The sequence below is a fragment of the Mesoplodon mirus genome (genome assembly GCF_964341445.2).
Source record: "Mesoplodon mirus genome assembly, chromosome: 15".
In the NCBI taxonomy this organism is placed as follows: Eukaryota; Metazoa; Chordata; class Mammalia; order Artiodactyla; family Ziphiidae; genus Mesoplodon; species Mesoplodon mirus.
The window spans coordinates 16951482-16976112 of NC_138991.1; the positions used below are offsets into that span (position 1 = coordinate 16951482).

The window sequence follows — 24631 nt, forward strand, 5'->3', positions numbered from 1 at the left end:
ATTGATGATCGCTTGTTACTAATTTTTTTTTCTCAGAAAGGAGGAAATTATTAATGAAGAGATCATTGCCAATGCGTCTGACATCTATTAATGGTATCATCTTGCAACCAGCTTAAAAGAGACAGCTGGTCCATGAATTTATGCGTGGAGACGGCTCCAAACGTGCTGACAACTCTGTGGGAGGGTGGGGCTGCCAGGCAGTGAGGCCTGGGCATTAGCACAGGCGGCTGGGGAGAGGTCTTCTCCCGGCTGGCATGGCCTCATCCAAGGGCTGTCAAAGGCTTTGCCACAGAGGGACCAGGCAGTGGATGGGCTATCACTCTCCTGACATCTTTCCAAACTCTTCTGTTCCCACGGGAGCCCATTAACACCTTTTTGTGCCACTCACTTACTGGCAGTTCCTCCATGCGTGTTTTAGATCTGTGGTTTTTCAACTTGAGCATGCATCAGAATCACCTGGGAGGCTGCTTAAAACACACATTCTTGGGGCCCACCTCCAGCATTTCTGATTCAGTAAGTCTAGGGTAGGGCCTGAGAATTTGCATTCCCAACACGTTCCCAGGTGATGCCGGTGCCACGGGTCCAGGGAACACACTTTGAGAACCAGTTTTTGATGAATGATTGTCAGATTGTGATGTAACACTATCTCCGGAGAAGGGGCCGGCAAACTTTTTCCGTAGAGGGCAAGGACAGTAAATATTTTCAGTGGTATAGGCCAGATGATCTCTGTCACAGTTACTCAATTCTGCCTCTGTAATGCAGAGAGCAGCCATAGGCAATATGTAAGCAAATATACAAGATTGTGTTTCAGTAAAGCTTTATTTATAAAAACAAGAGGCAGGCCAGATTCTGGCTTATTTGAATAATGTTTTTATGGCAGACATATGAATATGCATTGGTGCTTTTGTTACCAAACCAAACTTAAGTCCGCTTGCCTGTGTGCAGTAAAGCCAATCTACTTACACTGGGTTCTGGTGAAGGAAAGTGCGGCATTTATTGCAGGGCACCCAGCAAGGAGTCCAGGGCAGCTAGTGCTTTAAAGAACCGAACTCCCTGAAGGCTTTCAGGGAAAGATTTTTAAAGACAGGGTAAGGGAGCAGGGTTGTGGGGTGTGTGATAAGCTCATGGACATTCTTCTGATTGGCTGGTGGTGAGGTAATCAGGAGTCAACATCTCCAGCCTTCTGGTTCCAACTGGTCTGGGATCTACTTGCTGGTGGGCAGCATACAGTTAACTTCTTCCACCTGGTGGAGGTGGTTTCAGTATCTGTAAAACAGCTCAAAGGATATGGCTCAGAATATTATCTCTAGCCCTTGAGGAAGAACTAAAAATCCTTGTCTTTGTTTAATGGCTAAACTATTATTATCTTGTCCTGTTTGACTGTTTTGCTGTCTTTCTGCATTTTCTCACTTCTCCGATTAAATGTACTCTTTGGAATTCAGGGAAGCCTAGGAGGCTACAGCTTTTCTACAGACAAGAGATAGTCAGAGGACCTAGGTCAGGGGCTGTTCTAGGAAGTCCCCATACACTTTCTGTCAAGACATGCAAATATAAATAACTCAAATGCAACTTAAAAACCGTAAGTATTTTTCAAGTGTAACCTCACGACCCAACCATTTTGTTCTATAAAAACATGCATTATCCAATAATATTGCTGCATCCAAAAGCAGGACTTGAGGAAGGAATCCTTTTCAGGTGGTTGTGTTACTGAGCCCAAGCTTATACTGCTCGTTGCAAGACAGGCCAATAAATCAAGAGACGAGTTGCTGGGGCAAGGAATAGTGACTTTATCCAGAAAGCCAGCAGACTGAGAAGATGGTGGACTAGTGTCCCAAGGAACCATCTTACCTGAGTTAGAATTCAGGCTTCTTTCATACTAAAAGGGGAGGGGGGTAAAATAAAATATTTCCTGGTTCTGGTCAGACTGGGGGGAAGGAAAGGATGTGTTATTGTCTTCTTGCCTTCAGCCATTCACAGGTGGACCTACTTAGGATGTTTCCTGTGAGCTAAGCAAAGGTATTTCAGCTTAATGCTCTTTACCTGGGAGGCAGGATTCCCAGAGATGGGCCATTATGTATAATTTAAGCTTATAGGCAACATCCCTTTAGTGATTAACTTGTAATAGAATACAAAGGTTCTTCCCTACTACAGTAGTTTTCTGACCCCTGCTTGAGAGCAGCACTGTCTAATAGAACTTTCTGCAAAAGTAGCCATAGGCAGTACACAGATGAATAAGCATGGCTATGTTCCAATAAAACTTTATTTAAAAAAAACAGGCAGTGGGCCAGATTTGGCCCATAGGCTGTAGTTTGAGCAGTGCTAATAGAATTTTCCGTGTTAATGGAAATGGTCTATATCTGTACTGTCCAATATGACAGCCACTAACCATGTGTAGCTCCTGCGCACTTGAAGTGTGGTTGGAACGACTAAAGACTGCATTTCTAAATTTTATATTTAAACGGCTAAAGGTGACCCGCACAAGAGCAAGGAGAGAGAAGGCTCCAGTGGAGGGCCACTCCTCGGCTGCCTCCCTACACAGGGTGTTGCCTCTTTGAGCCTCAGTTTCCTTGTGTATAAGATGGGGATAAAACAGTAGCTATATCACTGGGCTTTCCCCAGGGGTAAGTGAAGCATCTTGGCCCAAGTTGTCTTCCCCCGGTCCTTTGCTCCCCACTGGAGAACTGTCATCATTGGGGGCAGGGGAGGGGCTGGGGAGTTGGAGATCACCACTGGGATCTTTACCTCCCTTCTCTTTGTCCAGTCTTTCCCACGAGACTGTAAGCTCCATGAAGGCAAAGACCCAGTCTACTGTTCAAGCTGCAAACCCACAGCCCTGCCATCCCTGGCACATGGCAGCCAGCCAGCTCACTTGTTGAAAGAATGCCCATGTTTCAGGCTTCCCCTCAAACTGTGCTCAGATTAAGTGATCTGCAGCTAAAGTGCCTGAACACTCCTGTCTTGGCCCCCACCAGAGCCAAAAGGGAAGTCATTGTGCGGACAGGGACACCGAGGCTGAGAGAGGTCTTGCCAAAAGTCCCACGGGGTTAAGGGCAGAGTCATCCCATGGATAAGGAGCTACCTTCTTGAGTGGAATTGAAAGGGGCTGGGGGCCTTTCCAGCCATCACAAACCCCACCCCAGGCCCTGGCTTCCTTGCTTCAGCACTGACACCGAACCCAGCCCTGAGCCAGGAGTGAGCACGTGGTCAAGTTGCCCCAGCTCCCCAGGCTGATGGGGGGCAGGTGGGAAAGCAGCCCCTCCTTTCTAATCAGCACCAAAGTCCCAGTGAAGGAGGGTGGGATGCTGTCACTGTCCATGAACCCCCTCCCTTGAGAAGCCAGTCATCTGTGGCCCTGAGCCAGCCCTCCCCTCCCCTCCCCCTCCCCCTCCCCCATCAACCTCCCATCACCCAGCAGCCCTGTGTTAAGTGTCCAGGTGCCCTTTGAGAACTCAGGCTTGTAGAAAAGACCCAGGGGACAGACCACATTCCCCCCAGTGTGAAAAGCATCCCCACAGCAGCTGTCCCAGGAGGGCCTTGGCAACAGGCATAGAGCAGGAAGTGCCTCTCTGGCAAAGTTTCACAGGGAAGCCTTAAGGACCAGCATGGGCTAACTGGGGAGATGATTCAGGGAAGGGCCTTCCAGGCAGAGGGAATGGCAGGTGCAAAAGCACGGTGCTGTGACCGGAGTCAGAGTCCTATTGGGCAGCAGGTTAGGCTCCTGAAGGAACTGAGGGGTCAGTTTCCAGGTGGAGGGCGGCTGGGAAAGCAGAGGGCCGTGGTTTGGCCTGGGCAGGCACAGGCTGGCGCTGAGGGCAGGCACTGGTCCTGCTCCACCAGCTTGCTTACCTTGCGAACAGAGCTTTTTCTTGGGGCCACGTGAACCCCATGCAGTGGGATTTTTTAAGGCAGTGATATAGCATCTCTAGAGCGTGGGTATGGGAGGGCTTGTGCTCTGAGGACTCTAGGAGAACTGCTATTTTTTATACTTTTCCAGAAAGTCTGAGACAGGGCATGATTAGGAGCCAAAGGGAACCAGGACAAGTCAGAAGCTCCTTAGTGGCTTAGAGACCTCCTGCTCCCCTGGGTCAGGCCCTGGGATCAGCCATGCCCAGAGTCACAGGTCATGGGCCTGGGTCAGGCCTCCCTAATAACTCCCCTGCCTGAGACAGGCCTCGGGTGACAGAGGAAGAAGCCAGCTGTTTAGCTCTGAGCAGAAGGGATCTTCCCAGTCCAACTGTCCCGAGAGCCAGTCATCTCTGTGTCCCCCGAGACTAGCAGAGCAGGGCACATGGTTCAGTGCCCTGTAGGTATTTGTAGAATTATTAAGAAGCTCTGAGGCAGCTGGTAATAGGTCCCACTCCCAGGCCTCTCCCCAGACTTGCAGAATCCCACTCTCCCCAGGCAGGGGTCTGGGAAGCAGAACTAGGCTAGGCCAAGCCCTTCACCTGTGAAGGTGGCGGGGGGCAGCTAGACAACAGGGGAAGAATTAGCCTGGGATTACAAATGTAGCATGGGGGCAGTTAGTGGTCTCTATTCAAGGCGACCGTTCCACTCCATCTAGTGGGAACTGGGGGGCAGGAGAGGGAGACTGTGTTCTCTGCCAGAGCAGCTCAATCCAGAGCCCCAGGCTCCCCAGTTTTGGAAACCCTAGCCATGCCCGACTTTCATATTTCTCCCCAACAGTCCGTCCAGTCCAATCCTTGGAGTCCCAACAAGGTTGAGACTGGGGATGGGGTGGGGGCTGGGGCTTGCTGAAACAGAAGAAGGAGGGCTTTGGCCAGGTTTACAGAGTGTGAACCCCTTGAGCTTTGCCCAGAGGCCCCGCCCCTCGCTTTTACAGCCCAGGCCCCCAGCCAGGACCAAGTGGCACCTGGTCTCTTCCATGAGATCCCCTGCTCCCAGGAGAGCAGAGTCCCAGCCTGTGGGCTGCAAGGGACAGCTCGGACTCTGATCTATGGTTTTAGGCTTTCAGCCTCAACCAGGTCTTTGTTCAGACCGGGAAGAAAAAGGAAAAAGCTACAGGGATCTGTCTCCGGAGAAGGGGAAGGGGGAAGGCAGCAAGAGAAATTGGGAATCCTCATGCTCAGTCTTCACCCCCTCCCGTGTGGGGTGGTGACAAGGGAGAGGTGTGGGTGAATGTGAGGGGTGCCTGTGAGGCTGATGGGGGGGGATTGCGGCGTGGTCATAGATGCACCCAGAAGAGAGAGAGTGTGTGTGTGTGCGCGCGCGCGCGCCTGCTGGAGGTGGGGTGACGACTCTTACATGAACTACTCATCGCAGGGCGTGCCCGAGACCCTCGCCAGCGGACACCTGCTACAGTTGAGGGGAGATGCCACTCCCTTCCCCCCATTCACCTGGTCCCCCCTCCCGAGTCGAGACGGCTGCCCCCTCCTTCCCTCCTCTCGCATCCGTCCCCCCACTCACCTGTTCTCCCACGGCTTCTCTCTCTCTCCCTCCTCCCCCCACCGCCCCCTATACCTGCATCCCAGCCAGGCAGATGGTGCGCGGCGGCGCGGCCCGGGGGGAAGGGGCGAGGACCCCGCGGGGCGCGTGACTGTACGAGCCAGCTGCCCCAAGCCGCCCGGCCCGGCGAGGGAGCGCTGGGAGCCCGCGTGGGCCAGGCGCGGGCGTGTGCGAGGCGCGGGCGTGCGCGCGAGGGTGTGTGCGCGGCCGAGGCGGAGCGTCGGGCGGGTGGGCGGTGGCGGCGGCGGCGTTAGGACTCCGGGGACACCGCCCCCCGCCCCGCATCCCGCCCCCGCCCAGCCTCCCGCCTCATTTCGCGCGGCGCCTCGGCTTCGAGCGTAGCGGCGCCGGCTCCGCGAGCTCAGCGGCGCGTACCGCCTGCGGCCGCGCCGACGATGCGGGGCCGCCCCGCGCCCGCCCCAGTCCCGGCCCCGGCTCCGGCCCCCGCGGGAAGGGGCTGAGCCACCGCCGCCCGGATGGCGAGCCTCGCCGCGCTCGCCCTCAGCCTGCTCCTGCGGTTGCAGCTCCCGCCGCTGCCCGGCGCCCGGGCGCAGAGCGCCGCAGGTGAGTACGCCCCCGGCCCCTTCTCCCTCCCCGGCGCGTCCGGGCGCCTGCCGCCGGGCCCCGAGAAGAGAAAGTTGTGCAGGCTCCCGGGGGATGCGGGGGGCGGCTGGCCGGAGCCCGGGTTCCCGACTGCAGCCGCGGGCAGCCGTGTCCAGGCGCTCCCGGGCCAGCGTGCCCGGCCCCCGGCGTCCCTCGGCCGGCCGCGTTCGGCGAAGTGCGCCGCTTTACTTTCCTGCGGACCCCCCGGCCTCGAGTAACTTTCCGCGGCTGTGGCGAATATTTCCGCTCGCCGCCTCCCACTTGTCGGAATCTGTCACTTGAGTGTTTGGGGCGGCGAGATGGGAAGCGGCATCGACGCCCGGGGTGGAGCGTCCTCTCCCCGGCAGCCTCCTGGGCAGCGCGCGCTTTTCGTGGGGAGGACCGGTCGCCAGCAGGCCGAGGCGGCCAGGGCGGTGGCTTTTCTTGTCTCACAGGAGAGACAGGCGGCCCCAGACTTGCTCTAACCACGCTGCTTCCCTGAGCTTGTCCTTACGCCGCTGAAGGCACCGTGGAGGTGTTGGTGTTAACGATCGAGACGGCCATCCCTTCTCCCTACCCCGTGGTTCTTATCCGAAGCAAACGGGCGCCCCTGTTAAGGCCCTTCAGGTGGAGGGGATTTGACCTGTGAGTGTGTCTGCTCCAGAAAAGTTTGGGGGACTCGCATTTGGATTTGACCACGGGGAGGAGGCGAGCAGAGGTAGTTGCCCCTGTGTGTGTGTGTGTGCGTGTGTGTGCGTTTGCCCTGGCATGCTACTAATGGCAAGTTGGCATGCACAGGAGGCCACCAGGATCCGGGATCTTACACATCTCCAAAGCCCACGGGAGGCAGCTTCCAGCCCTGGGCCCCCAAAGAGTAGGCGGTGGGGGAAGGAGAGAAGGGAGAAACGGGTGAAGGTATGTTTCCAAGTTCAGAATCACCTTGCAGTTTCCAATTAGCTCAGGTGTGACCACTCTGAGGAGAGATTGCTGGGATCACGGGGGCAGGCTGAGATGAGCTAGTGGGACTTAGAAAAAGATTTGTTTTGGATTGATGAGTAACAGCTGTGCCCATCTATTATCACGCTGAAAGAAAGAGAAGGGAAGCAAGAGAAAGAAACTGGGGGGGAGTGTAACCTCTTTAAACAGGCTGCTTCTGAGGGTAAGAGCTGCTGGAGTGACATTCCACTGGAAATGCACTGGAGTCTTCCTTGCTCCAAAACGGGAACCGAATATGGGACTTCTGCGAAGGAACAGCTTGTTTCGTGGCTGGGAAGTTAGGCGACCCGGACACTTCTTTTGAGGTGTGTGAAGCTGAAAGGTTGGTTTAGCAAGTAAGAGAAGAGGGACAGCCACACATCATTCTGAAGATGGTGCACAATTCCTGTTTTCCTCGTTTTGGGTCTGTGTTAGGTGTTCTAGGGCAGGGAAGGAGGAGGATTTTGGGGGGCAGTCCTGGGGACCAGGCATCATTTGTGACTTAAATTTTTACTATCCTCCAAGGCCTGGCCGGCCTGCCACCCATGAATAGTACTCAGGTTTCCGCGACAAGAACCAGTGTCAAAAATATTCCTCCACGGGTCTCAGAGCGTTCTTGGATGGCGTGCGGTAAAACCGTACGGGCTTGGGAAGCTGCCCGATGCTAAAAGCAAGCCGGCTCCGGATGCTCCCGCCAGGTGGCGCTCGCCCACAACTGTTAAAATGCAAATCTAGTTGCTTTTATCTCCGGAATAGAACTTCTTTTCAGTTTTTAAGTGAGTAATGTGTTTATTCAGCAGCCTTTTGTTAAAACATTTAGAGAAGTGTGAGGAGCAAGCACCTTTTCTTTGTTTGCTCTTCGGAACCCAGGGGAAGGAAAAGCAATCCTGGAGTACAGTTTGGGAAGAAATTTAAGGCACCATGTTTCTTTTGATTCGACCTGAGCTGAGTGGCTTCTGCAAACCTACTCTAGTGTATACTTAGCAAGTGGCTGCGTTTGTTCCAGGGGCTCCTTAAATGGGGGGGGGGATTAACTTGTGTTGGAGGTATGATGCATTCTAAGCCTCACTCATTGGTAAAAATGGGGATTTTCTGTATGTATCTATTCTCTCCTTTCTGGTTTAATGCTAACTAGAACAGTTAAGTTAATTATTTTTTCCAGGTTTCTAACATCTGCACTTGTAGATGCAGGAATGCTGCAAATGCTGACTTTTAAAAATGGACTTATCTTCTTACTTTATTTATAAATGCAGACATTGTTGGAACCCAAATCTAAATATGACTATAGTTTGATTTCTTTGAAAGAATCTGATTTAAAACTTTTGGCAAGTTTGGGTAAATAATACGTTTAAAAACTCAGTGGTGTGCTCTCCATATTCTTTTAATCTGAAAATTCTCAGTCTCGAAAGCAATTTCAGTTTGTAAGCTTACATCCAGGACACAGTTGGGGTAAAATATTTTGCTGTAATGTGTCAGTCACAGTGTCCAAAAGTCAGTGGTGAAAGCTTGTCAGCATGGCAATTTCCTTCTTGTGAGATGTGTTTCATGAGCCAGGATTATTTTTGTAAGCAATGATGGCAAAACAAACAAACAAACAAACAAACCCCAAAACCACATTTAAAATCAGCCTCTGAAAAGTGTGGCAAAAACATGATTTGGGATGAGGAAAGAAGGAAACAGTTAACCAAATGGATAAGGGGATAACTCGTTTATTTACTAGTGGGTTTCAGCATCCGTACATTGAGAGCAAAAATGGATCTGAGAGGGACTGACTTGCCATCGCAATTGTTAGTGATGTAGTCATTTAACTCAATAATCATTGCCACATACCTCTGGGGAACTGTTAGCAGTACAGTCTCATTTTACTTTCTCTCCTGGATTGCTTGATTTGTCTCCTAATGAAAGAACCATTAATGTGCAAACCTGGCTAGGATTCTGTTTCAGCAACAATCGCAAACATGTTCATAGTGAAAACAGACCACCGTCTTGGGTTACAACCCACTGCCTTTCTCCTCTCCTTCTTTTCTTCTTGCTTAGCTCCTGCAGGCTCCAGGCTGCCAGCTGAGACGGCATCCTCTGTAGTAGTTAACTGTCACCTTTCAGAGCCACAATCACAGGACATTACATCATCATTTTTTTTGAGCACGGGATACTCCCATGACTCTCTGGCAGCGCGTTGCTGTGGAAACAAGAGCAATGCCATATAGACAGTGGGTCCTTGATACACAGTTATTGATGATGATGAAGAGATGGTAGAGACTCGTGGCACCTGTAATGGGGGACGGGGGGAGTTTAACTCGGGAGGCAGCCTGATTGAGCAAAAAAGAGTATGAGCTTTGGAGTCTGAAGTCCTCAGTTTGAATTACTGCCCCTGCCTCTTTCCAGCTGTGTCAGCCTGGGCAAGTCATTTACTTCTCTAATCCCCAGCTTCTCATTTGTCAGGTGAGAATGATGATAGCTGCCTCACTGGATTTTGTAAAGACTAGATAAGATGATGCACGAAGAGTGAGTGCATTGTACTACTTTATCCTGAAGGGGAGCCTTTTCTCTTACTTGCCCTGGCATTGATGCATGTACACAGGCCAAGGGGGCACTGATGTTAAGCTCAGTTAAGAATTGAAAATTAGATGGCTGGGTTTGGGTGATGATTTTTTAGTGTTTCTCTTTTCCTTCTTTATGGGGGCTTGATCCTCTGCAGCCACTTTTAGAAAGAGATTTGGAATGAAACAGGTGATACGAATACATTTGGCCATTCAAAGGTTTAGATAGGCGTGTTTAGTTCCAAGCATGTTTTACCTTGTAAATGAGAACGGATGGAAAACAGAGCGGTCGCACATTGTAACGGGACAGTGTTCACGTACGTCTTCCCTCCCTTCCTACCCCCCTCCTCACACTGTCTTCCTTGCCTCCCGGCTCTTCCTGCTGCTCTACTGCCGTCTTTTACCCAACCTAGAAATCAAGTGCGTGGCACTCTGGGGCTGTGAGGGGAAAGATGCTTTGTGCACTTGACAAATAAGCAAAGACTAAGTAAACATAGAGGGCTGTGGCGGTCCAATAAATAAAAAAGCTATGAGATTATTGAAAACAAACCATGCCTGACAGTTGTAATAGCATTTGCAGGCACATTATGGAATTGGGGCTAGGAGGCAGCACCTGGTAGATATTAGAAAGTAGTTAGAGTGTCTCGTGAAATCTTATAGAATGGATTCACAGTGGTTTGGAGAGGAAGAATGCCGTGGGTTTTCTATGGATTAAGAGCAGTCAGATGCAGCCAGAGGGATAGCAGGGATCACTAGTGTTGTGTGCAGGTGAGACAGGGTGACCAGAGGGGGTTATGGGATTCAGCAATGGATGTGGTCTTGCTGGACACACACTTATTTGCCTGAAAGAGGGAGAAATGACCATGATCATATTTATTTATTATCTATTGGTAAGAGTTGCAGATTCTAGAAAAGATACAGAGGGACGCAGTGAGGAGGCGAGGTATAGATCCCAAGGGATCTGCCAGAAGTCAACTGTGGAAAATGGGAATTAATGTGTCAAAAAGGCAGAGTGGTGAAAGGATGAGGAGCCACTGAGAAACAGTGGTCCTTTGGCCTGTTTTATTTCAAAATGTCAGCGTTGTTTCCCTTGGCACATCCTAGGTACTTACCCAGGTGAGGGCTGCTCAGAAACCCCACCAGATCCACCATCAGACTAATGGGTGACTAATAAATTGAAGTGAGTCTACAGTGTTACAGACAATTTTTTTTTCACACTCTAGTCAAGCTGCTGAAGGATATCTGACACACACATTCACGGGTGCACAAGTGGAACAGATAGAAAGTCTTTCCAATTTCTTGAGTATTCAGCTTACAATCTTCATTTGATGCTGGAGGGAATAAAAAATGGTGACACCACTTTGGTAAGTGGTTTGGCAGTTTCTTTAAAAAGTTAAACTTACACGTGCCATAGGATACAGCCATTTCACTTCTAGGAATATACCCAACAGAAATGAAAACATATGTCGACACAGAGACACGTACGTGAATGTTCATAGCAGTGTTATTCATGGTTGCCAAAAGCTGGGAACAATCCAAATGTCCATCAACTGGTGAATCCGTCCAGTAGAATACTACTAGCAATAGAAGGGAATGAACTATTGATAATATGCTACAGCAGGGATGAACCTCAAAAAACGTTACACTAAGCAAAAGAAGCCAGTTACAAAAGATTACATATTGTATGAAATATTCAGAAAAGACAAATCTGTGGAGACAGAAGGCAGAACAGTAGTTGCCTGGGGCTGGGCATGGGAGCAGGGATTTGTAGCAAGTGGGCATGAGAGAACATTTTGGAGTGATGAAAGATTTGAAAACTGGAAGGTGGTGATGGTTGAGAAACTCTCTAAATCCCAGCTCCCTGCTTGTGATAGGAACTTGGTAAGTTACTTCACTGTTCTGAACCTTTATCTCTGCATCTGTAAAGGGGGCCCACCAGTGCCTTGGTGCTGCCAGAGCCAGAGGTAACTCCTGTACATTGTCAAGCTTGGTTCCTGGCACAAAACAGGCACCCAGTAAGCGGCATCACTCTTAATTGTGCCTTACCCGTCTCCAGAAGAGTTTGTTGCATCCATTATTTGCAAGGCGTTATTTTTGGTTTGTCCTTCCAGCCCTCTTGTAGGCTCTTTAGACTGTGAGTTAAATCAATGAGCTGACGTTTCTTCCCTCTCATCAGTTTGGCAAAAAGGAAAAAGTTTAAGACTCTCAGGTTTTGATAAGGATCTGAGCAATTAGGTGGCTTTGTTCACTGTTGAGTAGTGACTATTGAAACAGCTCTTTTGAGTGCTCATTTGGCAATGTCTATAAAAATTGAAGATGCGAAGGCTTTGTGCCTGGAGTGTTTTGGTAGGGTTTGGATTGCGGGGGTCGGGGAGGGAATAGACCGTTTATTCATTTTCTTTCTCATTAAGCCAAGGATGTAGAAATTTAACAGAAGGGTGGAAGGCCCCTTGCTTGGGAGCAGATACAACATGCTTTTGGCCCACCGGTAGTTCATGTGCTGCTCTTAAGATGTTTATTCACCTCAAACATTCTGGACATCATGACACTTGGCCTCTTCCAGGGGAGGACGCAGCGCTGTCACCCACATTCTAGCTCCAATTTCCCAAGACCCTGGAAAGCCTGTTCCTCTCGGATCACCCAGACTTGACTTTACTTTCCTTTTATCCCAGTGGTTCTGAAACTGATCATGAGATCACAAACCCACTTCTCTTGATCCTCCTGTAATTCATAGTGGGTGGTTATTAATCTTTTAAGGGTCATGTATTTGTCTCTTTGGAGCCAAGCATGAATTCATGAATTCATATCAGCAAGGAGAACTTTTTAAAGCCTGCTTAAAGTTTAATCCTCACGAATGGGGTGGCTTTGAATGGCCTGTACTTGCTCTTATGGATTATAATTATGACGTTTCTGCTGCTCAGTTGATCACAAGTGAGTCATTGGGAGCCCCGTTAAACCAGAGCCTTTTTCACCATTTTCAAACATCTTTGAGAGCATCCTGATTTTTCTGTGACAACAAGGAACTTCAGGCTTACCCCTAGGTTTTCTGTCCCAAACATGTAGTCAGTTATTTAATTTTTTAAAAAAGAGCCCAGAGGGAAGAGATATGGGGACATATGTATATGTATAACTGATTCACTTTGTTATAAAGCAGAAACTGACACACCATAGTAAAGCAATTATACTCTAATAAAGATGTTTAAAAAAAAAAAAAAAGAGCCCAGATCCCTTTTTGTGGAGACATCAGAACCCGAGCTGCACATGGTTAGGTTTTATTTGAACACTGGAAGAGAATAAAACAGGGGCTCTTGGTAATGTTAGGGATAGAAAAAGATATTTTAAACAGCATGCCTTTATGACCATTTATCTCTTTGTTTTTTTTAAAGTTCATTTGAACATGAGAACTTATTTGTCTAATTAAAAATAGTTTTGTCGTTGTCAAGGTATGTGCTTACATGTGAGTATAGCCTCGAAGTTGATGTCACTATTCCTTCTTAAGCATCTTGGAATTGGCCCCTAAGTGCACAGGTCCAGATGATTCTCACCTGTCAGTGTTTGTTGAGCACCAGCTTTCTAAAATGAAGAAAAAGAAACATATCCCAGGGCTTCCCTGGTGGCGCAGTGGTTGAGAGTCCGTCTGCCGATGCAGAGGACACGGGTTCGTGCCCCGGTCCGGGAAGATCCCACATGCCGTGGAGCGGCTGGGCCCGTGAGCCGTGGCCACTGAGCCTGTGCGTCCGGAGCCTGTGCTCCACAACGGGAGAGGGCACAGCAGTGAGAGGCCCGTGTACTGCAAAAAAAAAAAAGAAAAGAAACATATCCCAGTCTCATCCTAAGGCAACTTGGTGAGTTGTCTATTGCCGTGTAACAGGTTGTCCCCCGAAACTCAGTGGCTTTATTTTCTCACAATTTTTCTTTGAGTCAGGAATCTGAGTGGCACAGCGGGGTTCTCTGGCTCTGGATCTCTGCAGTCAAGATATTGGCTGGAGCTGCAGTCAACTCGGCTCGAATGGGGAAGGGTCTGCTTCCAAGATCACTCACTTGGTTGTTGGGAGGATTCAGTTACTCATGGCTGTTGGATTGAGGGCCTCAGTTCCTCATGAGCTGGAGAGAGGTCAACTGGCTTCCTTGCCAAGTGGGCCCTCCATCACAACATGGTTCCTGGCTTCACCAGAGTGAGCTATTGAGGGGACAGGAGAGCGTATGAGCAAGCCGGGAGTCAGTCCCTGTCACCTCATTTTGGAAATGACATCTCATCCCTCTTGCCATCTCAAGTAGTCACTAGATCCCGCTCACCCACAACGGGAGGGAATCACACAAGGGCTTGACTACCAGGAAGCGGGGATCTTTCATAGCCATGTTAGGAGCTGCCAACCACAGGAACCTCAAATAAATGACACGCAGTATAGGAGACCTTGTATCTTGGGGAAAAACATAGAAACATCACTTTTAAAGTGTGTTCACATCTTTTCATTCTTTTTATTATTTTGGGCACCAGGATCAGTTCAGTGTCAAGATTTCACTCCTTAAAGGACTTTGAGTAGAGAGATTTATTGTCTCATAATTGACTTAGTTTAAATCTTAAAAAAGTTAATTATGAAGGTCAGAAAGTAAAAAATGAATTAATATGAAGATTCGTTAGAAAACTTTTCAAACTTTATCCTAAAAGTTGAAGTACTGTGTTTTTATAAGACTATAAAACGTTCACACTAGTATGTAGGTTCCACAAGAACCATTTTATCATAAACACTAGTAGTTTAGGGCTATAATAAAGTTTAGCTAAAATTTACTATTTTTATTGCATATAGCTATCCCAGTTAAAAAAATTCAGTACTTAATATTTTAGACCTTTTCGACCCATGTCTAGAGAGATTTTTTTATTTTCACATAAGACTAAAATTGATAATCTATTAAGTTACAGTGATTGAAAGTTTAATGTAAATATACAGATTATTATATGGATCAAAACATGTCCTGCATGTACGTTTAGTTTTGATTGCTGCGGCCGTAGTACAGTCATTACAGAAGAACTTCAATCACGGTATTTTTTTTAGGTGACTGTGGTTGGGGCCCATGAGATCTTCCAGGAAGGATGGTTTTGTCAAAATCCAGATGGGCTGACCAGACATTGGAGTTCCTGATGGGGATGTGCTCCAGGAATTTACCTGTTACTCAGGTTACCTATTTGCTTGGCGGTGGTTCCAGAGGTCCCCATTGTGCTTTCCTAGGCAGTCGTAAGTAGGCGGGAGGGTCACCAGTTTGTGATGGTCCCAACCACAAGCTCTTTTGGATTCATCTCCGTAAGGTGACCTTGAGGAAGGAGGAAACCAAGACACCTTGAGCTTGCCCTTTTTATGCCTTGGGGAAGTGCTTGTCTGGGTTCCACTTTCAGGGGCTTGGACTTTTGAGCAGCTTCTCATTTATTCATTGTCATCTTCAGTCCTGCTGAGTCAGGCTGTGCAAGGTTGGGTGCCAGGCACCCCTCCTGCTATGAGGGAGGTGAGGGCATAATTGTCCTAGGTGTCTAGGTAGGGCTGCTACACGTGGCTCTGTGGAACCTGCATAGCTGTACATGCAGGACTGGGTCATTCTGCTCCAGTGAATCAGCTTTGAGTTCAAAGCTATTTCCATGTTCAGTCTCTCTCCTATTTCCAGAACCAGAGCCCCTGATATTTTTAACTATTATTTTTTCTTTCTTCTGCCAAATATTTTCTGTTTACCATCTCTGCACCTGTTACATTATCTTTTTACTTTTTGTTATAGGAAATGTGTGCACTGGGTTGGGGGAATGGTTTTCAGCTCAGAAACTTCGGAAACTAAGACTTTAAGCAAGATTCTAACATGTCTCAAACCAGGGCTGGGGAGGGCTGGGGTGGCGTGGGAGGAATGATCAGTTATATTCAGAAGCCAGGAGCATGGACAGCCTCTTCCCTGTATCTCAGCTGGCTCCAGTTTAGGATGGTTATCTTCCTCTAAACACATTGTTTGGAACAAAGCAGAGGGCAGCTCTCTAACACTTGGGCTTCATTGTCTTGAGGCCCTTTAAATTGGATTTATGGAGGAACTGTGGAATCTCCTGGAAAAGAGGAAACTTGTAGTTTGCAACTGTTGAGATGCTCAGTTCAAACATGCAGACACCTTAACTGAACCCAAGTACCATACCACTCTTGCTTTAAACAGAAGTTTAAAAAACTTTCTTGGAGGGGTGTACTTATCAATGCAGAATTTTCCCTTGCAATTAAACCTTTAAAATTTTCTGTACAGAGGATGTGTATTCCAAGTATAGCAGTATTTCTGGGACTTGGCCCCTTGAACACGATTTTTGGTGGAGGAGTCACCTGAACAAATCCCAGAGTTCCAAGGTCACTACTGTGTGTAAAGATGTACACATATTTTCTTTATTTTTATTTTTAAATTTTTTATATTTAACTGTAATTTTCTTTTTTAAACATCTTTATTGGAGTATTATTGCTTTACAATGGTGTGTTAGTTTCTGCTTTATAACAAAGTGAATCAGCTATACATATACATATATTCCCATATCTCCTCCCTCTTGCGTCTCCCTCCCACCCTCCCTATCCCACCCCTCTAGGTGGTCACAAAGCACCGAGCTGATCTCCGTGTGCTATGTACACATATTTTAAAATAGATTTTCTTAGTTTAACTTGGGACTGCTCTCCTTATTGGTCGCTATTTTAGTGAAGGTTGATGAAGTCAGAACTCCCTTACCTTTATTATCTTTACATCTTTTTGCACATAAAATGTTCAGCATACATTTAAATTCACTTGTATGCAGAAGCACACTGTAATTGCTTTTACCTGAGAATTGACTTAGCAATTCTTAATTCCATTCTCATTTCCTCGTACCCCCCAAACCTCAGCAGCTATCATTTGTCATTGGAAAGTTGCTGACCACCTGTTCCACCTGGAGCTCTAGGGGTCCTTGGTACCTCCCCTGTTCTAGCCTGCCTTTTCAGATGTCTAATTGGGGGCCATCCCTTTGTGATCTGTACGTTTTGGTTCAAATCTGACATTTCCTTCTTTTGGGGTCTCAACTCCCTTTGGAGATTCTTAGTTCTAGCTACCGTTTTGGCTCATATAGAAGATTCCAGGAATTATGCCTTGGGCTCATTGCCCTTGGCTCAGCCATCTTTTACTATATGCAAGGTCCAAATGGTATGAGGCAGAGGAACAGTGAAGGAATTCCACTTGGCTCAGAGCCTCTCACAGAAATTCTCACGTTTCAGCATGTTTTACTTATTGTTTCCTACTTTGGCATTCTGATCTCAGAGTAAAATCTGGCCATGATAGTGAGCACAGCATGCCTGTCCCATTTCTGACACCAGTGGCATAATTAAAATGGATTACAAATTATCTGGCAGAGACCTTGTATGTGCTCCAAACTTCCATAAATTCCTGATTTATTTAGCTAAAGATACAGGATATCATGGAAGTGAGGTGACTACAGAGAGATGAAGCAGATGTGGCCTGACCTTTTCTGGCCTCTTGGTTCCCCTCATGGGGTGCATACTTGCTGGTGACATCTTCAACACTGGCAGAATCCTGCTTATGCACAGAAGCAGCCCAGTTTTTGCTATGCATAGCATCTTGGAAGATCCTATACTAAAACTATGAGCATTTATTAAGACATATTTACCAATATTTACAAATAGGTTCTTCTGGTTCATGAAGCAAACTCAGCATCTGCAAGGCCACATCCTTTCCTGTAGGAAGAAAAAAGAGCCGATTTTATGGATGTAACAATCGAATATTGTATTAATAATCACACTATGTATGTTTATGTTAGTATAAGAAGCAAAATGGTAGGCTACTCTTCGCAGAATAGGTATAGAGAGAAATGGAATTGAGATGGTAGATGAATGGCATTTTGGCTTTAATTTGTAATATTCTATTTCATTTGAAGAGGAGAATACATTTAAACTTTGTTAAAATTAGTTGATAATTCTTGATAGAGAAGAACATAGATGTTAATTATACTTCTCTTTGTCATATTTCTGCATTTCAATTATTTCCTTAAAAAGTGATACCCTTGCAATTTAAGATTTGTTGTAAATTATAGGGATTTTAAACATATGAACTGTTCCTCAATCATTCTTTCAAAACAAATTGAGGTCTTATTTTCTTTGTGGAAAGCTGCCTTTCAAAGTCTGTAATGAGGATTCCTTTGGGGAATTCTAAGACCCCTGCATCTGGTTAGAAGGAGCAAAGGAGAGAATTGTGTTACAGGTGTAGGGAGGCACTTGAGCATGAGTGACTGGGGCCCCGATGGAGGGGCCTTCTTAGGCATCAGTGTCCATCTACCTCCTACACCGTCTCTCTCCTGGGGTCTCATGGAGAAATAACAGAGATTCTTCCATGGGGCAGCCTTTGGGTTTGCTTGAGGCCTTGGGTTTGCTTGAGGAGGGTACATTTGACACAGAAGAATAATGTTCCACAATCTTTTCAGTGTTTAGAGATGCTGTGAACCTAGGCACAGTTTTCCCATCTGTAAAATGAGAAGATGACTTTGGTGTTTCTTAAGGGCTGGAGTTCTAGTCTCTGACTTTAGGCTTTTGATTGTTTCCCCCTGAAAATCAAATCATTTGACATATTTTTTCTTCTTGTTTTTTTTGTGGTATGCGGGCCTCTCACTGCTGTGGCCCCTCCCGCTGCGGAGCACAGGCTCCAGACGCGCAGGCTCAGCGGCCATGGCTCACGGGCCCAGCCGCTCCGCGGCATGTGGGATCCTCCCAGACCGGGGCACGAACCCGTGTCCCCCGCATCGGCAGGCGGACTGTCAACCACTGCGCCACCAGGGAAACCCCATTTAACATCTTTGATGGGGGTTAAGATATGAAAAATCTACCCTTTCCCGATGAATCAGTTTTGTTATTTGACACCATCCATAGTCTGTTCAAAAGGAATAAGTTGTGAAATCCCCAGGTCTAGGAGATGAAACAAACAGATCTGTTTCCAGGACTGTTCATTTTAAAGGGCGACTCCATTAGTCCAGATTAGAATATAACAGAAAGAATTTTCACTCTCCTGGGGTGAAAATTTCTAAACCCAAAAGAGCATACAGAGGAGCGGAGCATCTGGCTCCTGTTGGAATGGAGAACAGAAGATACACGGAGATGACAAGTCATTTGGTGAAGTGATGGATGATAGGGGAATAATCATGGGCAACCAGATGTAAAAGTTATGAAAATCACAGGTGCACCGGGGTGTGTCTGCAGAGCCTGAAGGATTCAAACTGAACACCAGGGGAGTAAATAAAAGAGAGGAAATGACTGCCAAATAGGGAGCACTAGCACCATTGTGTACTTTAAAAACTTAGAATGAGCCAGGCAGTTTTCAAAGGCTTTACTAATAGTCACTTGTAGAGTCTTCATAACAGTCCTATGTTGTGGGTACAGTTATCATTAAAAAAAAAAAATGAAGAACAGGGTGGTTAAGCCCAAGGTCGCACAGCTAGTGAGTGGGAGAGCCAAGGCCTGAACCCAAGCAGTTTGAGGCTGGAATCTGTGTTCTTGGCCCCTGCTTCCTGCTCTCTGTCCGGTTTACTTTGTGCCGGGTGCTGTGCTCAATTCGTCCTTAGGGGAAAAGTTTAGGTCCCACTTGAACTTCCTGGGTGGAAAGGCTTTCTTCAGAATTTTCAATGAGAAAATTGCGGGGGAGTCTAAGACTTCATTGAATTCTCATAACAATCTTATGAAGCAGGCACAACAATCCCATATATCAGGTAAGAGAACTGTTTTTTTTTTTTGCGGTACGCGGGCCTCTCACTGTTGTGGCCTCTCCCGTTGCGGAGCACAGGCTCCGGACGCGCAGGCTCAGCGGCCATGGCTCACGGGCCCAGCCGCTCCGCGGCACGTGGGATCCTCCCGGACCGGGGCCCGAACCCGTGTCCCCTGAATCGGCAGGCAGACTCTCTGGTTTTATGGAGGTTTTATGGTTTTATGAACTGGTTTTATGGAGGCTCAAGGGCTTGGCCACAGTCACACTTGAGTCATCTCATTTCAGAGTCCAGGTCCTTAAACACATAATGTTAAATGTTAGGAGACTTTTCCAAGTGGGGAAGAGGGGCTGTCTTCCTAAGAAAGAAGCCCCATCTTCTCCCCAAATAAGTCTCAACCATCCCAGTATCAAAAGAGGGTAATTCATAGAGAGGACCCTCATTTGTCCTAGACCAAAAGTTGGGCCCCTAGATGAGGCTGATTGCACATTGGGGGCTCAGCAGCTGAAGGTGCCACGCTCCCAGGAACTCAGATGGGATGAAGGGCTCATCCCTGATTACGGTCTTTGGACCTCTGGATCTCCAGCAAACACAGCATTTTAGGAAAACACTTTTTGGCTGGACATAGTTGATTGAATTAATTTAACCCACAGGATAGTCACCCTGTGGATTTAAGAGAGGTGATTATTTGAGTTTTACAAATGAGCAGCTGAAGCCTAAGCCATCAGGTGGGACTGCCTTTGAATTTGTAGGATGCACCATCAGCTGTTGAACGTCAGAGATTTTGCAGCAAGACTTTGGTTCTGAAATATAAGGGCCTGTGTAATTTTATCTCTAATTTTCCAAAGGCACTAAATACTTCCCCATTGAATTTTTCATTGTGTGCCCTACAATAAAGAATGTGTAAATCCCTTCTCAATTTCTGCTCTTGTGACTGCAGTTTTTGAGCTTGGGTCCTGATGTGACCTTTTGGTAGTCCTTGGCTGTTTTTTCTTGTGGAATCAGGTCTGGGGCAGGTGGACCCATCTGCTCTGACATGAAGGAAAGCATAGTGATTAAAAGTGCAGGCTCTGGGGCTTCCCTGGTGGCGCAGTGGTTGAGAGTCCGCCTGCCGATGCAGGGGACACGGGTTCATGCCCCGGTCCGGGAAGATCCCACATGCCGCGGAGCGGCTGGGCCCGTGAGCCATGGCCGCTGAGCCTGTGCGTCCAGAGCCTGTGCTCCGCAACGGGAGAGGCCGCGGCAGTGAGAGGCCCGCGTACCGCAAAAAAAAAAAAAGTGCAGGCTCTGATCTCAGACTATGTGGGCTCAATGCTGTGCTACTTACAAGCTGTATGACCTTGAACAAGTTATTTGAGCCCTTTGAGCCTCAGTTTTATCATCTGTGAAATGAGGCTAATCACAGTAACTTGCTTGTAGGGTAGTTTAAGAAATCAGTGAGGTGATGTATGTAAGATGCTTAGCCTGGGGCCAGGCTCATGGAAGTTGCTCAGTAAAGGCTAGTCGTGCTTGGTGGTGATTCTGTTGCTGCAGAGTACTGCTGGGACTCAGCGGAGCACAGGCTACATGGCGAGGGTGACCAGTTGTCCTGGTTTGTCCAGGACGGAGGTGTTTCCCAGCATGTGGGACCTTCAGTAGTAAAACCAGGCAAACCAGGATGAGTTGGTCACTCCAGTGCCCATCCCAGGCCACAAAGCTTTGTTCAGAGTGACCTCATTGCATATGCTGTGCAGGTTCCTCGAAGTTGCATGTACAATTCTTATTTATGTAGCAAATATAAAAAGATTATCTGATATTTGACCTGCATTTGATAGATGTTACTGTAGGAAGAAATAGAATAGCTTTTGTCAGTTTCCAAAAATATCACCACTAGAGGAGGTGTCTGGGGTCTCCTGCTGTACCTCTCTGGATCCTGACAGAAAACAAAATTACACTCCAATGTGTTGTGACACTTTAATGAAAGGACTGTACATGGCTAGGGCTAAGGGAAACCACAAGGGGTGCTGAGACATCTAGAGACTAGGAACAGTGGGAGATTATTAGTTTCCTTTAATTTGCAAAGGGGCAAGGGGAGGGAATTGTGTTAATGGAGCCCTCCTTTGTACTGCTCTGAGTTCCAGGAGGCATGAAGCCTTTGCCCTCTGGTTCTAATGGTGTTTAGCAGATGGGGAGCCCTGGCCGGAGATTATAAGGCAGGAGGAGAAGGCTTGGGGTATTTATCCTCCTCCCTTCCTGCCTCACTGCTTTCTGGTATGGCTCTATTCCTCAATGTCAGTGGTTCTCAAAGTGTGGTCCCCGGACCAGCAGCCTCAGCATCACCTGGGAACTTTTTATAAGTGCAAATTTTGGGGACCCACCACAGACCTGCTAAATCATAAACTCTGGGGGTGGGTAATCTGTGTTCTAAGAAGCCGTCTAGGTGATGGTGGCACATGTGAAAATTTGAGAACCGCTGGTCTAGGGAGCAGAGATATACCATTAATTTCATGTGGGGCCTTTGGCCAATTAAGTCCATTTTCTGGTTTGGAGGACCGTTTCTGTCTCAGCCAAATGAGAGGGAGCTTTGCCATCTCTCTTCATAGCACTTGATCCTCTTAAATAGTCTTTTTTTAAAAAATAAATAAATTTAGTTATTTTTGCCTGCGTTGGGTCTTCGTTGCTGCGCGCAGGCTTTCTCTAGTTGCGGCGAGCGGGGGCTACTCTTCCTTGTGGTGCGTGGGCTTCTCATTGTGGTGGCTTCTCTTGTTGCGGAGCATGGGCTCTAGGTATGTGGGCTTCAGTGGTTGTGGCACGTGGGCTCAGTATCTGTGGCTCGCAGGCTCTAGAGCGCAGGCTCAGTAGTTGTGGCACAGGGGCTTAGTTGTTCTGTGGCATGTGGGATCTTCCCGGACCAGGGCTCAAACCCATGTCCCCTGCATTGGCAGGCGGATTCTTAACCACTGCGCCACCAGGGAAGTCCTTAAATAGTCTTTTTATTTATTTATGTGTTTATTTTCTGAGTCTTTTCTATTAGAATTAACACTCCATGAGGGTCAGGACTTCGTTCTGTTCACTGCTGACCCCCTGTGCCCAGCACAGTTCCTATACATGGTACTCCATGTTGGTGAATGAATGGATAGGAAGTGATTGCTAAGATCACTTTTAGCAATTTTAGTTTTAATGTGAAGATTCTGTGTTCTGTCTTACATAACAATGGGTACTTTATCCTAAATCTGTCAGTCTGAAATCTCAACCTACAATTCCATTTTTTGTAAAAAAGGAAAATAATAATTGATGAATTAAAGAAAGAATATTTAAAACACCCTCTGTGTGCCAGGGACCATGGCACATGCAGTATGTCACACATTCTTTTATTTAATCTTCATAAAGGCTCTGTGAAATTGGATTACTCTAAAGGAATGCTATCTTAGTGAAGCTGTGTGACATACCGAAAGTCACATAGCTGTTTTTTAAAAATTTTATTGAAGTATAGTTGAATTACAATGTTGTGTTTAATTTCTGCTGTACAGCAAAGTGACTCAGTTATACATATATTCTTTTTCATATTCTTTTCCATTATAGTTCATCACAGGATATTGAATGTAGTTCCCTGTGCTGTACAGTAGGACCTTGTTGTTCATATAGCTATTAACTGGCCAAACCCAGCTTTCAGTCAAGCTGTGTTCACTTCCAGGCCAGTATTGATTCAATTTCAGAGCTGTGCAAGATTCAGAAAAATCTACTGAATTGCAAAGATTGATTACAAAAGAATAGTTTGCCTTGAAATCTGTTTTGTCTTGGGTCACTCAACATGTTGGAGAGAGGATAGGCACTGAAGTCAGAAAGACCTGAATTAAAATCCTGGCTCTTGCCACTTAATGGCTGTGTGTCCTTGGGTGAGTTACTGTATCTCTCTGAGCCTAGCTTCCCCCATCCGTCAGTAGGGAATAATTCTACCAGCCTGGCAGGGGTGGTTGCAACCATTTGAGATGATGCATATAAGATACCTGGCAAGTGATAATAGTAGTGGTGGTTTCTAAGAATTTTTTGAGAACTGGTAATTCATGTATGAATTGTAATAAGTCTCAGTTTCATTGGTGGATTTTAGAGTTTACTGTTCTTTATTAGGAAAAACTGATAATGTGACTTGAACTTGCAACAATCTCTGGAGATATTCTCATTCCCAGCTGGGCTGGCTGTGGGCTCAGACTGCCTGGGATCCCTAATCGTCTTGCTTACTTGCTGTATGTCCTTGGGCAAATTAGTTAACCTCTCTGAGCTTTAATGTCTTTATCCCAAAATGGGGAATGATAGTACCTATCTCGTTAGACAGTTATGCACGTCATGTGAAATAACATAGGTAAGGTGGTGAATAAATAGCATGAAAATTATCATTGTTAAATGAGAATTTCTTCTGCATATCGTATGTCCATGGTCTTGTTACTGTTGGATTTTAGACATGCAGATGCGTGTCTATGCACATAGGTAGGCATCAAGTAAGGTCCTACATAGAAACAGTAAATGGTAACTGTACACCAGGCATTGTGTAAAAACTCCTTTCTCCTCTGAAATCCTACTATTTAGAAGCCTCACCTTCTAGTGCGATGTCAAGATTTTGGAAAGAAGCTGAAGAGTCTCTGGGCTACCCAGTAGATGTTAAACCCACACACAGCTCCTGTCCGTTGCCTAAGGGAGAGCCCCAGACTCTTGTGTATGATCCCAAGCCCAGAGAGTTTGGAAGGAAGGAGACTGGCTGCTTCAGGGAGACATGCTTGCCGTGGTGGTTAATAAAAGGCGTGATGGCCTGATTGCTAGAGAGGAGCAGGAGAACTGTAAGAAGCAGCAGTGAGATCTCAGTAAACTCAGTAGCTGGAGCAGTAGCACGTAGGCAGAGGACGCTCGCCTCCTCTGAAGGCCCCGAAGACTGCACCTTATTGCTTTGCTCAAGACGCTGTGGCAGTCATGGCAATTATGATGTCAGGATACAAAATTAAACAACAAAAAAAATTTTTTTTAATCCTAAGAATGAATACCCCAAACGCTGTCACTTAAAAACAAAACGATGTCAGGAGAAAGAACTAGGTGTGGGTTCTGAATACAATTACTGATCTTTTTACGGATAACCTTGAGTTATAAGAAAAGGCTAAATTGTTTTCTTTAATCCCATTATGCTACTTTGTAATGTTTTCTACAGTATTTTTAGGCATATCATTCCATTTTAATCTTTGCTCTTAATAAGTGCAACCACCTTTTGCAGTTAAGAGGTTGAATCTTAGATGCAACAAAGGACCAGCGCAAGGTCACACAGATGCTGAGGGCGGGGGGGCAAGGCCTGAAACCTGCTGTTTAGATTTTG

The 24631-nt window shown here is 47.0% G+C and overlaps 1 protein-coding gene across 1 annotated transcript in view; it reads left to right on the forward strand.

Annotated features, from left to right (window-relative positions):
* Nucleotides 1-5939: 5939 nt before the first annotated feature.
* Nucleotides 5940-24631, forward strand: part of PTPRT (protein tyrosine phosphatase receptor type T) — a gene marked incomplete at both ends in the record, with an annotated part of 1080119 nt that continues 1061427 nt past the window's right edge. Inside the window, 1 exon segment of the mRNA XM_082644817.1 lies at nt 5940-6027. Coding sequence (XP_082500943.1) covers nt 5940-6027 — 88 coding nt within the window.